Below are 16473 nucleotides of genomic sequence, written 5' to 3'. Positions count from 1 at the left end.
ACTAAAATATTGTGTTATTGTTGTTATTGTTAAGAGTATTACTAATAATAAGAGGGGAGGGGGGAGTAGTTAAAAAATGTACCCCAAAATGTTATTCAAAAGGTTCTTCGGGGATCAATTAAAAGGGGTTCTTTGAAGAACCCTTTTAAAGAGTTATTCGAAGAACTTATAGGGATTCCCCCACAGTTTCAATTTGAAGAACCCATAAAGGACCCTCCAGGAACCTTAACTTTTTTAGAGTGTAGGCCTATAGGTAACAGTCGAGATTCGCACCTGTCTGTCAGGTTCCAGTTGAATGGCTATTCAATAGGGTTAGTGATATATTGTATCCTTGGGACGTCATTGCCCCTAAACCCTACCCTAACCCTTACCTACCCCTAACCCTTACTTTAACCATTTTAACTTAAATGGGGTAGGGACGTCCCGACTCCCAAGGATCCCGGATAGCAAGGGCCTATTCAATAGCCAACCTGAGACTAATTTTATTGGCCCTGTCACAACTAGCTGATTATCAGCATCCTCCGCCTCCTCTGCCCGTGTCACCACCGGTTACCTTGGAAGCAGGAGAAACTACCCCAGTCTGCGCTCCTCTAAATTACAGGCACAGCTCACAGCCACTGTCGGAATGTTTTACAAATTCTAGCGTTCAAAGGAGAGTATGGGGGAGTAGCATCACTTTATGAGTTGGAAGAAGAGCTTCGATCTTTGATGGTGTCTGTAGCATGATATTTCTCACCTGGAATCGAGCAAATCCGACATAACAACGAAAATGTCACAACAACAGCGGATCGTCCAACTGTCGACCGCCTCGCTCGCGCTGGTCTTCTGCAATGACGAGGAGTGCTCGATAGCCACGGGTGGAGGGAAATACAACGCTGCAAGCGGCCAGGAGATTTTTGCGGATTTTAAAGCGCAAAATCTGCGCAGTTTTTGGAATAAAAGACTTGTGAAAGCTATAGCTGAAGTTTACTTTCAAGGATGGATGGAGAATTTGGTGTTGTTCGTCCATGGGAATGCCAACAACCTAGAGGTGCTGAGGGAAGCTTGGATGCGCAGAGCGCTGAGGTCACCCAAAGGGTTTGTCATCAAAGCAGTGGGTATGTACCCGAATTATTATTCTACCATCACTATTTATCATTTTTTACGTGTTTACATGTCTGAGAAAACATGTTGCCTGTGCAACAATAAAAAAAAATGAATGGACATTGCCATCTTGGCGCACAATAAATGATGATTTTCTTTAATAAGAAAATGATCAAACCCCATAATGGGTTTAAGTATTGACTTGAGTCCCCACTCACCAGAATTTCTAGGGACTCTTTGGGAAATGCTTTGTTTACACAGCACTTCGCAGCCTCGAGAGAGAAAATGTGTCGGATAATGAAAATAAAAGCCTGAAAAAATGTCAATGACATGTGATCTGCTCCTGTCGTCGGGACGGACTTTTTGTTGTTGTGTTGTATTGTTCAGATACGCCTACTTGATGTTCCTGAAGAATGTATAAATTTTTTGAAGCTTATTGCATTGGACACTTGAAGACCAACATTGAGATTGAGCATGCACTGCTCATAATCCCTCTAGAAAGAATAGCCTAAAGTTATTTTATTCTATTCTATATTATATTATGCAGTTAGGCTATTGGTCCTCAATACCGTATTTAGAGGTATATTACTCAGTAGGTCTATTAACAGGATAAGAAATAGGCATGGCCTACCATACCAATTATCCAACAAAAAGAGAACGTTGGCTTCAGTGCTAGAGGATGTTCACGTCTAGGCTTCTATACCCTGCCTGTTTCATTCATGTGGTGATTGGTGTAGAAGTCAAAGCTTTGAAATGCAGGCCATGGCAAACTATCTATTGGATCTGTCACAAAGCTTCAGACGCGATGTCCAATAAACGTCGGCTTGCTCAAACATTTGCCTGGTGGTCTTCCGCAGGCATTTGACTGACCAATCAGTGTTTTCTTTCATGTTGACACGTTCTGTCAGTTTGGCAAAGCCTGTTTACAAACCTCTGAACAACTATAATTAGACCTCTCTCTTCTTCTTCTTCTTCATTTGCTCAATTCAATTCAAAGGGCTTTATTGGCATGGGAAACATATGTTTACATTGCCAAAGCAAGTGAAATAGATCATAAACAAAAGTGAAATAAACAATAAAAAATTAACAGTAAACACTCACAAAAGTTCCAAAGGAATAGAGACATTTCAAATGTCATATTATGGCTATATACAGTATTGTAATGTTGTGCAAATAGTTAAAGTACAGAACGGAAAATAAATAAACATAAATATGGTTTGTATGCACAATGATGTTTGTTCTTCACTGGTTGCCCTTTTCTTGTGGCAACGGGTGAAAAATATTGCTGAAGTGATGGCACACTGTGGTATAGATATGGGAGTTGATCAACATTTGAGTTATTTTCAAATTCTTTGTGGGTCTGTGTAATCTGAGGGAAATATGTGTCTCTAATATGATCATACATTTGGCAGGAGGTTAGGAAGTGCAGCTCAGTTTCCACTTCATTTTGTGTGCAGTGTGCACATTGGTGTAACAAATATTAAGTAGCCAAATTAAATGAAAAACAGGTGTTGAAATCTCATTTTGTACTTATTTGTAATTTGTCAATATTCAGAAAGCCCTTATATTAGTTTCAGAAAGCTATCATTTTATTTACATTTACATTTTACATTTTAGTCATTTAGCAGACGCTCTTAACCAGAGCGACTTACAGGAGCAATTAGGGTTAAGTGCCTTGCTCAAGGGCACATCAACGTCATTTAGCAGACGCTCTTAGCCAGAGCGACTCACAAATTGGTGCGTTCACCCTATAGCCAGTGGGATAACCACTTTACAATTTGGGGGGGGGGGGGGGGGGGTTAGAAGGAATACTTTAGCCTATCCCAGGTATTCCTTAAAGAGGTGGGGTTTCAAATGTCTCCGGAAGGTGGTGAGTGACTCCGCTGTCCTGGCGTCGTGAGGGAGCTTGTTCCACCATTGGGGTGCCAGAGCAGCGAACAGTTTTGACTGGGCTGAGGGGGAGCTGTGCTTCCGCAGAGGAAGGGGAGCCAGCAGGCCAGAGGTGGATGAACGCAATGTCCTCGTTTGGGTGTAGGGACTGATCAGAGCCTGAAGGTACAGGGGTGCCGTTCCCCTCACTGCTCCAAAGGCAAGCACCATGGTCTTGTAGCGGATGCGAGCTTCAATTGGAAGCCAGTGGAGTGTGCGGAGGAGGGGGGTGACGTGAGAGAACTTGGGAAGGTTGAACACCAGACGGGCTGCGGCATTCTGGATGAGTTGTAGGGGTTTAATGGCACAGGCAGGGAGCCCAGCCAACAGCGAGTTGCAGTAGTCCAGACGGGAGATGACAAGTGCCTGGACCAGGACCTGCGCCGCTTCCTGTGTAAGGCAGGGTCGCACTCTCCGAATGTTGTAGAGCATGAACCTGCAGGAGCGGGTCACCGCCTTGATGTTGGCGGAGAACGACAGGGTGTTGTCCAGGGTCACGCCTAGGCTCTTCGCACTCTGGGAGGAGGACACAGCGGAGTTGTCTACCGTGATGGCGAGATCATGGAACGGGCAGTCCTTCCCGGGGAGGAAGAGCAGCTCCGTCTTGCCAGGGTTCAGCTTGAGGTGGTGATCCGTCATCCATACTGATATGTCTGCCAGACATGCAGAGATGCGATTCGCCACCTGGTGATCAGAAGGGGGAAAGGAGAAGATTAGTTGTGTATCGTCAGCGTAGCAATGATAGGAAAGGCCATGTGAGGATATGACAGAGCCAAGTGACTTGGTGTATAGGGAGAAAAGGAGAGGGCCCAAAACCGATCCCTGGGGGACACCAGTGGTGAGAGCACGTGGTGCGGAGACAGCTTCCCGCCACGCCACTTGGTAGGAGCTCCCTTTCAGGCAGCTATATTGTGCATGGTGTTTTGAACATCCATTCCATATCTATGACAACATGATCTCATGGGTTTTACAATGTCAGAAAATATTGGTTCTAGGAGGTGTAAATGACAGCTCTGTGTGGATTTTAGACCTAATAATAGTATTCTCAGAAGACGAGAGAGAGAGAGAGGTAGAGAGAGAGGTAGAGAGAGAGAGAGAGGTAGAGAGAGAGAGAGAGAGAGAGATTTGAGTTTTAAATAATCTTTATTGGGTCTGGGAGCCCACCACACAATAAATACTCATACAAAACCGTAGTTACACATCAATTAAAAACACAACTCCAATTCCTCCTCCACAGTAACTAAACACAACAGCCTCTCAATACCCCATATACTCATAAACAGATCAATATTGTTGACAAGTTTATAATAGGCAAACTCAACCCTTAGTCTCGCTGCCAACATTCCCTCCAGCATTCCCACCACATCCACAGACCCCTGTCCCTGAATACTGTTCTCTCAGGTCTTCCATATCGCTAATTTTGCTGCCCCTAACACAAAATTAAGCAACACAACTACACCGTTTTGACTAAACCTGTACTTTGGCCCAAATATATACAGTTGGGAAGAGAAAACCTCTCCCAACGTCGAGAACCAATTAGTGATCAGGTCAATCATCCCGACCAACCTGGGACACTGTAAAAACAGATGTGACAGAGTTTCAGACTCAGCACAGAATGGACACCCCTCCCCAACAGTAAGATCCAGGTGTACCAGATACATGTTGGTGGCTATGGCTCCATGTATTATCCTCCATTGGAGGTCAGCTGTCATCTTATCAATAGGCAGTTTGTATAATGATCGCCAACAGCCTTTTGGGGAGGCACCTGGACCAAGCACAGCCGCACACCTCGTCGATTTTACCCCTTCCAGGGAAGAGGCATGGGACACCTTTACACATATTCTGTACATGGCCTTCTTTCCCACCTCCTTGAACTCCCCCAGCTCCGGGGTATCGAAGGAAAGCAGCATCCCCACGTCCTCCTCGAATGCCCCCGCCGCAGCACTAACAATCAGTGCAGGGACACACATAATCCAGACCCTCCTTCCACCGATCAGAATTGGAAGTGTCAGTCACATTCTGCAGATGAAGTACTGGCAAGGAGTCACAGACCTCAGCGACGACCTTCCTCAGTAGGCGAGACGATCGGATCCCCGCTCTTTCTCCCAGCTCCTCCAACGACCTATTCCTGTTCCGCATCAGATGACCCAGCTTAGTACACCCCACGCCTAACAGGCATGAACGTAGGCTAGCTGAACCCAGAACACGGGACTGGATGGCAGTGTTGTGAAAAAGAGGCTCTTCAAAAAGCCACATCCCTGGTGGCGTGCAGGCCTTACGGGACTTGACCAGAACTCTCCAAGCCTGCATAACAGACTCATAAAATGGAGTCAGGCCAGGCAACTCACCCCCATCCAGCTTTAAGAGGAAAAGGTGCTTGTCTAAGAACAAACAGCCCGCTCTCCTCATCAATGTGTAAGCTGTGTCAACCCAGCTAGAACCGTCACTGTACAACAGTCTCTGGGCTGCTTGAAGCCGGAAAGCCATGATCCTAGAGGAAATGTCCACCAGGCCTTGCCCACCCTCGTGCAGTGGCAGGTACAGGGCTGCAGCTTTAATCCAGTGTTGTCCAGACCAGAAGAAATTGACAAGGGTCCTCTGAAGCTCTTGTATCAGACCCTTTGGTGGCTGCAACATCATTAGTCTGTGCCACAGGGTAGAGGCAGCAAGATTATTAGCTACCAGTACCCTTCCCCTATAAGACAGCTGGGGCAGCACCCATTTCCATCTTGACAGTCTGGCACACACTTTCTCCACTACACCCTCCCAGTTCTTTTTCTGAAAGACATCGTCTTTCCCCAAAGTCTTCATCCCATCTCTGCCCCACTGAAGCCCCCCTGGTAACCGTGGAGCGGACCCCATCTGAAGCTGACCTGCCCACAGCGCTTCACTCTTTCCCCAATTGACTCTAGCTGAGGAGGCCTCCTCATACACCTTTAAAGCGTTTGAGAGAACCTTAACATCCTCACCCCCTGTAATAAAAACTGTCACGTCATCTGCATACGCAGACAGTGCTATCGTGGGACCCTTCATTACACCTGGCACAGAGAAACCAGTAAGCTTCGCTCTTAAAAAACAAAGCATTGGTTCAATCGCCAGACTATATAACTGCCCTGAAATTGGGCATCCCTGCCTGATGCCCCTTTGGACAGGGATGGGGCAACTCAAACCACCCCCCACCTTCACCATACATGAGGCCCCAGCATACAGTAAATTCATCCAAGACAAAAAAACATCCCCAAACCCAAAGGCTTTCATTGTTTTAAACAAGTACTGGTGGTCCACACGATCAAAAGCCTTCTCCTGATCCAAAGAAAGTAAACCCACATTTACATCAGACAGTTTACAAATGTCTAAAACATCTCTTATTAGAAACAAGTTATCAACAATAGAGCGATCAGGTACACAGTAGGACTGGTCCTTGTGGACCAACAATCCCAGATACTCTTTCAACCTGTTTGAGAGACATTTAGAAACAATTTTATATTCTGCACACAGCAAAGCAACAGGTCTCCAATTTTTTATGAGAGCCAAATCCCCCTTTTTTGGCAACAGTGAAAGTACCGCACGTTAACAAGATACAGGAAGAGAGCCCTCATGAAAAGATTCACACACCACTTCATAAAAATCCACCCCAATAGACCCCCAAAAGTGCTTATAAAACTCAGATGGTAAACCATCAATGCCAGGGGCTCGGCCTGTTGAGAGCTGCATAACTGCTGTGGACAGCTCTTGCAGTGTAATGTCAGAGTCCAATACGACTCTTTGCTCAGGTCCCAATTGAGGAAGACCGTGTAGCAACTGTTCAGTACACAGAGAGTCACAATCCTCCGCCTTATAGAGGGCAGAGTAGAAATCCACGGCATGTTGATGCATTTCACTGTCATCCGTGGTCACCTTCCCATCAGGGAGACGAAGGCAGACCATCTGTTTACGTTGCAATGTCGACTGTCCTAGGTTTTAAAAAAATCGCTAGGAGCATCCATATCCTTCAGGGAAGCGAAACGAGACCTAATCAAGGCACCCTTCACTCTTTCATGCAGAAACGACCTCAGTTCATGTTTCTTGTCCTGTAAGTTCATGACTAGTCCGGGGTCATTCTGAGTGAGCAACTTCAATTCAATAGATTTGATGTCCTGTTCAAGGGCCCTGATAGTCTCTTTAAATTCAATTCGAAGTTAGCACCATGACTGAGTATATGCTGCCCCTCCCACCTCATACCCCAGTCAACCTCATTTTCCTCATCACTATGTGTCTCCTGTAGGAAAACTACATTAAGCCTTTTCTGTTTTATTACTTCTAATACCCAAGACCTCTTATTCCTGTCCCTTCCTCCATTAATATTGAGAGAACCTACCCTTAGTATCTCCATATAGAAAAGAAAAAGGAAAGCAGAAGGTACCACAGAGAAACCAGACAAAGAGAATAAAACACCCTATGAGGCATAATCATCATCATTATTTAAATGTTCTCTTAACCTGACCACGCTTCCCACCACCTTTTGCTGCTGCAACAGCAGTAATACATTTCCTCAAGCGAAACCGCTTCTTCTCACTCAACTGGTCTAACCCCACCGTCTTCTGTAACATCACAGCTGACCTCACAAACTTATCAACATCAAAATAATCTGCCAATTTGACAGATTTCCCAAAAGTCTGATCCAAAAACCCATTTACCTCCTCTAGATCATAAATTGAGTCCTTACCAGCTGATATCATATCAAGAGAGATATCCATATCCTTCTCCTGATCCTCCTCAACTGAGGCCACAGACCACTGACTCCCCTCTACCACATCCCTTTCAACACTCCCCACTTGCACCCCATCACTCGTACCAGGAATCTCCTCCACTACCTGGGAGACTAGCCCCACCTGAACTCCATTACACGTAGTGGGCATCTCCTCCACTACCTGGGAGCCTAGCGCCACATGAACCCCCTCCTGTACCCCAGCACTCATAGTGGGCATCTCCTCCACTACCTGGGAGATTAGCTCCACATGAACCCCCTCCTGCACCCCAGCACTCGTACTGGGCACCTCCTCACCAGTCTGAGGAAATGGCTCTTCAGATCCATCCTTACCTTCTACAACAATATTTTTCTGCTGCATAACATTTCCCTCTGGTACAAGTTGCAACTTTGCGCCCTCAACATGGACAACTTGTTCCTCAGCAACAGATGCTTGTGGCTGCTCTACCGCTGTCAGCCCACCTCTCCCTACATCAGTGGGCCCAGGCGTTACAAGGACCACCTGCGCCCCTCCCTCTGCCTTCTCCCTTTTCGGGCAAGCATATCGCTTATGACCAACATCCCCACACTCAAAACACTGTTTACTACCCGTACTAGCATAAGCCATATACAGTCTATTGTCATACTTGACTTTAAACGATAACTCCAAAGTCTGCTCCGGTGAGTCCAAAAACATAAACACCTGTCGCCGAAACGACATAACCTGTTTCAACGCCGGCTGTTTGCAACCCAACGGGACAACCTTAATTGAACTTGCAAACTTCCCAAAGCGCAATAACTCGCGCTCCAATAGCTAATTTGGAATAAACGGCGGTACATTTGAAATCGTTACCCTTGTTGACGGAGAAAAAAGTGGCGTAACTTGAATAAACATTCCTTTAAAGAAGTACGCCAAGCTCTTCTTTAAGAAATACCACCACCGCTTTATTCATCTGTGACAAATAAGCAACATTCTCATATCCTACCTTCTCTCATACGGCGACCAGAAACTCCTCCACCGTGACAGTAGCTTCAGTAACACACCTAAAGCCGTGCCGAAGTGACAGGGACGGCGTCCCCATTCGGGCCGCCATCCCCACCAAAATCAGGGTAATTGCGACACGAAAAACAATATAACTAATTCTACCACAACAAGAAAATATAAATAATAACCTTAATCATGCATAGAAGAAAAAAGGATATCACCAAGAAAAGGAAAACCGATAGAAAACCCAGGATATCTAACTCTACACAACACTCGCACTTAGCACTCACTCAAACAATTCCCAGCATGCACCAAACACTCCCAGCATGGAGAGAGAGAGAGAGGGGTAGAGAGAGAGAGAGATTTGAAAAAGGGTTTATGCAGCATGCAGGTCCAAAACACACACACACACACACACACACACACACACACGTACAGTGGGGGAAAAAAGTATTTAGTCAGCCACCAATTGTGCAAGTTCTCCCACTTAAAAAGATGAGAGAGGCCTGTAATTTTCATCATAGGTACACGTCAACTATGACAGACAAATTGAGAAAAAAAAATCCGGAAAATCCCATTGTAGGATTTTTTATGAATTTATTTGCAAATTATGGTGGAAAATAAGTATTTGGTCACCTACAAACAAGCAAGATTTCTGGCTCTCACAGACCTGTAACTTCTTCTTTAAGAGGCTCCTCTGTCCTCCACTCGTTACCTGTATTAATGGCACCTGTTTGAACTTGTTATCAGTATAAAAGACACCTGTCCACAAACTCAAACAGTCACACTCCAAACTTCACAATGGCCAAGACCAAAGAGCTGTCAAAGGACAGCAAAAACAAAATTGTAGACCTGCACCAGGCTGGGAAGACTGAATATGCAATAGGTAAGCAGCTTGGTTTGAAGAAATCAACTGTGGGAGCAATTATTAGGAAATGGAAGACATACAAGACCACTGATAATCTCCCTCGATCTGGGGCTCCATGCAAGATCTCACACCGTGGGGTCAAAATGATCACAAGAACAGTGAGCAAAAATCCCAGAACCACACGGGGGGACCTAGTGAATGACCTGCAGAGAGCTGGGACCAAAGTAACAAAGCCTACCATCAGTAACACACTACGCCGCCAGGGACTCAAATCCTGCAGTGCGAGACGTGTCCCAATGCTTAAGCCAGTAAATGTCCAGGCCCGTCTGAAGTGCATTTGGATGATCCAGAAGAGGATTGGGAGAATGTCATATGGTCAGATGAAACCAAAATATAACTTTTTGGTAAAAACTCAACTCGTCATGTTTGGAGGACAAAGAATGCTGAGTTGCATCCAAAGAACACCATACCTACTGTGAAGCATGGGGTTCGAAACATCATGCTTTGGGGCTGTTTTTCTGCAAAGGGACCAGGACGACTGATCCGTGTAAAGGAAAGAATGAATGGGGCCATGTATCGTGAGATTTTGAGTGAAACCCTCCTTCCATCAGCAAGGGCATTGAAGATGAAACGTGGCTGGGTCTTTCAGCATGACAATGATCCCAAACACACCGCCCGGGCAACGAAGGAGTGGCTTCGTAAGAAGCATTTCAAGGTCCTGGAGTGGCCTAGCCAGTCTCCAGATCTCAACCCCATAAAAAATCTTTGGAGGGAGTTGAAGTCTGTGTTGCCCAGCGACAGCCCCAAAACATCACTGCTCTAGAGGAGATCTGCATGGAGGAATGGGCCAAAATACCAGCAACAGTGTGTGAAAACCTTGTGAAGACTTACAGAAAACGTTTGACCTGTGTCATTGCCAACAAAGGGTATATAACAAAGTATTGAGAAACTTTTGTTATTGACCAAATACTTATTTTCCACCATCATATGCCAATAAATTCATAAAAAATCCTACAATGTGATTTTCTGGATTTTTTTTCTAATTTTGTCTGTCATAGTTGACGTGTACCTATGATGAAAATTACAGGCCTCTCTCATCTTTTTAAGTGGGAGAACTTGCACAATTGGTGGCTGACTAAATACTTTTTTTCCCCACTGTATACAAGTATAGTCCCTTTCATTACAGCCTGCTTTGTTGGCCTTGGACACATGGTCAGGTGGCAGGTCACAGGTCAGCAGTGTGTGTGTGTGCTTCGGAGCTGTTCCCCATCTCAGTCTGTATGTCACTGTGTGGAGAGAGGTAGAGGACAGGAATGACAGGAGAAGGGAGAGAAAACCACACAGGGGGAGATGGAGGGAGAGGGAAGGAGGGAGGTCCAGAGGGAGAGGTGGAGAGGGAAGGGGGTGGAGAGGGAAGGAGGGAGAGGTAGAAATTGATATGCCGAACTGTCCCGGAGAGAGAGAGAGAGCGAGAGAGAGAGAGACAGAAGAGAGAGAGAGAGAGAGAGAGAGAGAGAGAGAGAGAGAGAGAGTGAGTGAGTGAGTGAGAGAAGAGAGAGAGAGAGAGAGAGAGAGAGAGAGAGAGAGAGAGAGAGAGAGAGAGAGAGAGAGAGAGAGAGTGAGTGAGTGAGTGAGAGAAAGAGAGGAGAGAGAGAGAGAGAGTGCGAGAAAGAGAGAGAAAGAGAGAGAGAGAGAGAGTGAGAGAGGGAGAGAGAAAGTGAGAGAGAGAAGAGAGAGAGAAAGAGAGAGAGAGAAAGCGAGAGAGAGAGAGAGAGAAGAGAGAGAGACAGAGAGAGAGAGAGAGAGAGAGAGAGAGAGAGAGAGAGAGAGAGAGAGAGAGAGAGAGAGAGAGACAGAGAGAGAGAGAGAGAGAGAAAGAGAGAGACAGACAGAGAGAGAGCGAGAGAGAGAGAGAGAGACAGAAGACAGAGAGAGAGAGACAGAGAGAGACAGAGAGACAGAGAGAGAGAAAGAGAGAGACAAATAGAGAGAGAGAGACAGTTAAACAAAAATGGGAAGGAGCATCTCTGTCGAGCCTTAGGCCTGTACATGCTTAATGGTAGAATCAGAGGGGACTCTTTAGGTCAGTTTACTTACTGCTCAGCTCTTGGGACAAGTGGAGTCGATTATGCCATCACTGACATTGACCCCTCCTCCATTAGTGCATTCACTGTCAGACCACAGACACCATTGTCAGATCACAGTCAGATCAACGTGTTTCTGAAGAAATTAACCGGCAATATTCATTCAAAAAAACTGCGAATAAACTCTACAACATGAACCAATCGTACAGATGGGCTCAAAACAGTGCAGAGAGATTCATTGAAACATTGAACTCAAATGAAATGATGAACTCTATACAGTTTTTCAATTACTCACAATACCAAAACAATAAAGAAGGTGTCAATTCGGCTACTCAAAACATCAATTGCATTTTCCAAAAAGCAGCATCGAAAGCAAATTTGAGAAAACCAAAGAAATGCAACATCAGAAACAAAAAACAGAATGTTTCTGAAAAATGGATTGATAACGAATGTAAAACAATTAGAAAACACCTAAGACAAATTTCAAATGAAAAACATAAGCAGCAAAACAACCCAGATCTACGCTATGAATACTTTGAAACTCTGAAACAGTATAAACATACACTAAAACGCAAGAAATAGAATTATACCAACAAGACACTTGATGAAATTGAAAGTGCAATTGACCAAAATCAGTTCTGGGACATGTGGAACAATTTAAGCATGACAAAGCCACAAGAATTAGCCATACAAGATGAAGGAATTTGGAAAACTTATTTTGTAATCTATACAAAAACATCCCACAAAAAGACTTACAACAGAACCAATTAGAAATTCAAGAAAAATTTAACATCCTTGAATCGGTCATTAAAAACAACCAAAATCCATTAGATTACCCAATAACCCAACCAGAACTAAATGAAAAGCTCAAATCTATAAAATCAAAGAAGGCTTGTGGTCTAGATAACATCAGAAATGAAATGCTGAAAAACAGCACACCTGAGTTGCAAAATGCTGTGCTTAAGTTGTTCAACATAGTTTTAACTTCTGGCTGCTTCCCTGATGTCTGGAACCAGGGGCTCATCTCCCCTATCCACAACAGTGGAGACAAATCAGACCCCAATAATTACAGGGGAATTTGCGTAAACAGCAACTTGGGAAAGGTTTTCTGTAGCATTTTGAATTAAATAATTCAAACCTTTCTTAAAGAGAAAAATGTAATAAGTAAATGTCAAATTGGCTTTCTCCCTAACCATCTCACTGACCACATATACACCTTACACACACTAATTAATAAACACGTCCACCAAAAAAAAGAGGGCAAAATCTTTGCTTGCTTTATTGACTTTAAAAAAAGCATTTGATTATATTTGGCATGAAGGGCTATTCTACAAAATTATCCAAAGTGGGCTTGGTGGTAAGGTGTATGACTTAATAAAATGTATGTACACAGAAAACAAGTATGCAATAAAAATCTAAAACCAAAGAACATAATTATTTTCACAACATCGAGGTGTGAGACAAGGCTGCAGTTTGAGTCCAAATCTTTTCAACATTTATATCAATGAATTAGCAGACATGTTGGACAATTCTCCAGCCCCAGGACTCACACTATTTGACACAGAGGTAAAATACCTGCTATATGCTGATGACTTGGTACTTCCATCACCAACCAAAGAAGGTCTTCAACAGAACCTTAACATTCTAGAGCAATATTGCAATAATTGGGCCCTGGCAGTACATTTCAAAAAAACTAAAATCATGATTTTCCCAAAAAAAAAAAAGATGTCAGAAACACAAATATAAATTCACCCTGAACAACACCATAATTGAACACACTAAAAATTACACATACCTTGGTCTGACCATATCTGCATCGATAAAACTTTAATATGGCAGTGAATGCACTCAAAGAAAAAGCCTGCAGAGCATTGTATGCAATAAAAATGAAATTATTCAAAATCAACATCCCAATTAGAATTTGGACCAAAATATTTGACAGTGTAATCCTACCAATAGCTCTTTACGGAAGTGAGGTATGGGGGCCACTCAATAAACTGGACTTTAAAATATGGGACAAACATACAAGGGAGAGAAAATTCTACAAGTCCAGAGAAATACACCAACTAATGCATGTAGGGCAGAATTGGGCCGCTTTCCAGTAGTAATGAAAATACAGAAAATATAATTCACATTTTGGCTACATCTAAATTCAAGTCCAAATTCAAGTCTGCAATTTAAAGCACTTCAAACCCAAGAGCTGAGCCCAGAAACGAGCCCTCTCAGTCAGCTGGTGTTGGACCTAACCAACCAAGCTGACACCAGCACTGCTTCAAAAGAAAGAATTCCAATGAACAAAATCATGAACCAATCAAAGGACTCATATTTACAACATTGGAAAAACGAAACAAAATCCCAAAGCCGACTAAATTGCTATCTGACCCTAAACAGAGAATATGAATTGGCTGATTATCTCTACTCTGTCAGAGATATGAAGCAGAGACAGATCCTTACCAGGTACAGGCTGAGTGACCATCAATTGGCAATAGAAACCGGCAGACATAAAAAGACATGGCTACCCAAAGAGGAGCGTATATGTGGTCACTGCACGACAGGGGAGGTAGAAACAGAAATGCACTTTCTCCTTTACTGTGATAAATATTCCTCACAAAGAGATTCATTATTCACAGAAATGACTACATTTATTCCAAATTTTAACTTATTAAACCCAGAGGAAAAACTAAAAATACTCATGGGCGAAGGAGCAATGGCTCCTCTTGCAGCCAAATATGTATTTGCCTGCCATAGCCTGAGGGACACTGAATAATAACATCTGCATAGTAAATAGTAACGTACTTATTATTATTTTTATTGCTATTATTGTTATTACCATTATTATTGTTGTTTATCATTCCAAATAGTAGTGGTATGGGTGGTAATGGTAATGATGTCAGTTTAATGATGGTGGTGGTAGTAGTGGTAGTAATGATGATGGTAGTTGTAGTACTGATATAATGGTGAAGATGACAGTTATTTAGTTATAAGTTAGTTATAGTTTCATTTTCCATATTTAGATTTGTATATTTATTATATTTATACTATTGACTGTTACCATTTTATTGTTGTTATTTATTTATTATTATTTACTACCATTTTTTATTATTATTTGTTATTATTTATTATTTTATTACAATGTATATTGTATACATTGTGGCTTTGGCAATATTGACGCAATGTTTTTCATGCCAATAAAGCAGCTTGAATTGAATTGAATTGAATTGAATTGAGAGAGAGAGAGAGAGACAGAGAGACAGAGAGAGAGAGAGAGAGAGAGAGAGAGAGAGAGAGAAAGAGAGATAGAGAGACAGAGAGAGAGAGACAGAGAGAGAGAGAGAGACAGCGAGAGAGACAGGGAAACAGGGAAACAGGGAGCACAAACACAATCTGTTTATTATGTTCCCTTTTGTACTTAAACTATTTGCAAATTGTTACAACACTGTTACATAGCCAATAATAAAACATGTGAAATGTCTATACTCTTTTAAAACTTTTGTGAGTGTAATGTTTACTGTTAATTTACTGTTAATTTTCCTTTTTTTTTATGTCTATATCACTTGCTTTGGCAATGTATACATATGTTTCCCATGCAATAAAGCCCTGAATTGAATCAAAAAGAACGATGAGAGAGATAGATAGAGAGAGACTGAGAGCACAGTCATTTATAAGACTGAGTTAGTTTCCTCATTCTGTCTGTCTGATTATCACTGTGTCAGTGCTAATGGAGGGAGAAGACTGATGGTTCACTGTGGGCGTCAGTCTTTGGATGAGGAGAGAGAGGAGGAGAGGAAGAGAGTGAGGGGGGGAGAGGAGGACGATGAGCGGGTGAGGACATGAGGGGGTTGGGTTGGCTCGTTGCAGTGGAGCGGAATTGAGGAGGAGGGGTTGTTTGGAAGGGATGAGGTGAGGGAGACTCTGGATGATGAGGGGTCAGGGTGAAGGAATGATGAGGAGACGGGGTGGATGGGGGAGATGGGGTGGAAGGGGTGAGTAGGAGGATGAGCAGGCTCTGTCGATATGCCTTTCTGGGAATGGGCCCCCCTGGTACTGGAGTTGACCTCTCACACTGGAATCTCTCTCTCTCTCTCTCTCTCTCTCTCTCTCTCTCTCTCTCTCTCTCTCTCTCGCTCTCTCTCTCTCTCTTCTCTCTCTCTCTCGCTCTCTCTCTCTCTCTGTCTCTCTCTCTCTCTCTCTCTCTCTCTCTCTCTCTCTCTCGCTCTCTCTCTCTCTCTCTCTCTGTCTCTCTCTCTCTCTCTCGCTCTCTCTCTGTCTCTCTCTGTCTCTTTCTCTGTCTCTCTCTCGCTCTCTCTCTCTCTCTCTCTCTCTCTCCCTCTCTCTCTCTCTCTCTCTCTCTCTCTCTCTCTCTCTCTCTCTCTCTCTCTCTCTGTCTCTGTCTCTGTCTCTCTCTCTCTTTCTCTGTCTGTCTCTCTCTCTGTCTCTCTCTTTCTCTGTCTCCCTCTCTCCTCTCTCTCTCTCTTGCTCTCTCTCTCGCTCTCTCATGAAATCATGAGGAGGTTTTTCTTATCATGAGGAGGTTTTTCTTTCTAAAGGGTACAAAGTCTGTAGAGGGTTTTAATGGAGTTGTTGAAGAAAGATTCTTAAAACATATGAAATTGGATGAGGATGAGATGTAGTCTGCAGTGTTTGATGCGTCAGAGTACAACACTAGTCTAGATCATTCCGGTGAATGATTGATGTTATGGACAGCTATATTTATCAGAAGAACATAACTTTCTGAGAGAGCTGAAGAGTGGCTAGAACTGGTGTTAGCTAGACCTCAGGGATCCTGACTATAGTAAAG

At 43.6% G+C, this 16473-nt stretch overlaps 1 protein-coding gene across 1 annotated transcript in view; it reads left to right on the top strand.

Annotated features, from left to right (window-relative positions):
• The first annotated feature begins 689 nt into the window (after positions 1-689).
• LOC311110784 (uncharacterized protein) overlaps positions 690-16473 on the top strand; it is a 78753-nt gene continuing 62969 nt past the window's right edge. The window contains exon 1 of the mRNA XM_084153348.1: positions 690-1097. Coding sequence (XP_084009474.1) covers positions 770-1097 — 328 coding nt within the window. The 5' untranslated portion in view covers positions 690-769. The remainder of the gene's footprint in view (positions 1098-16473) is intronic.

This window comes from Coregonus lavaretus (assembly GCF_964263955.1).
Source record: "Coregonus lavaretus genome assembly, chromosome: 36".
In the NCBI taxonomy this organism is placed as follows: domain Eukaryota; kingdom Metazoa; phylum Chordata; class Actinopteri; order Salmoniformes; family Salmonidae; genus Coregonus; species Coregonus lavaretus.
Note: the sequence above shows the minus strand (reverse complement) of the source record. Positions and strands in the feature narration are given on the sequence as shown.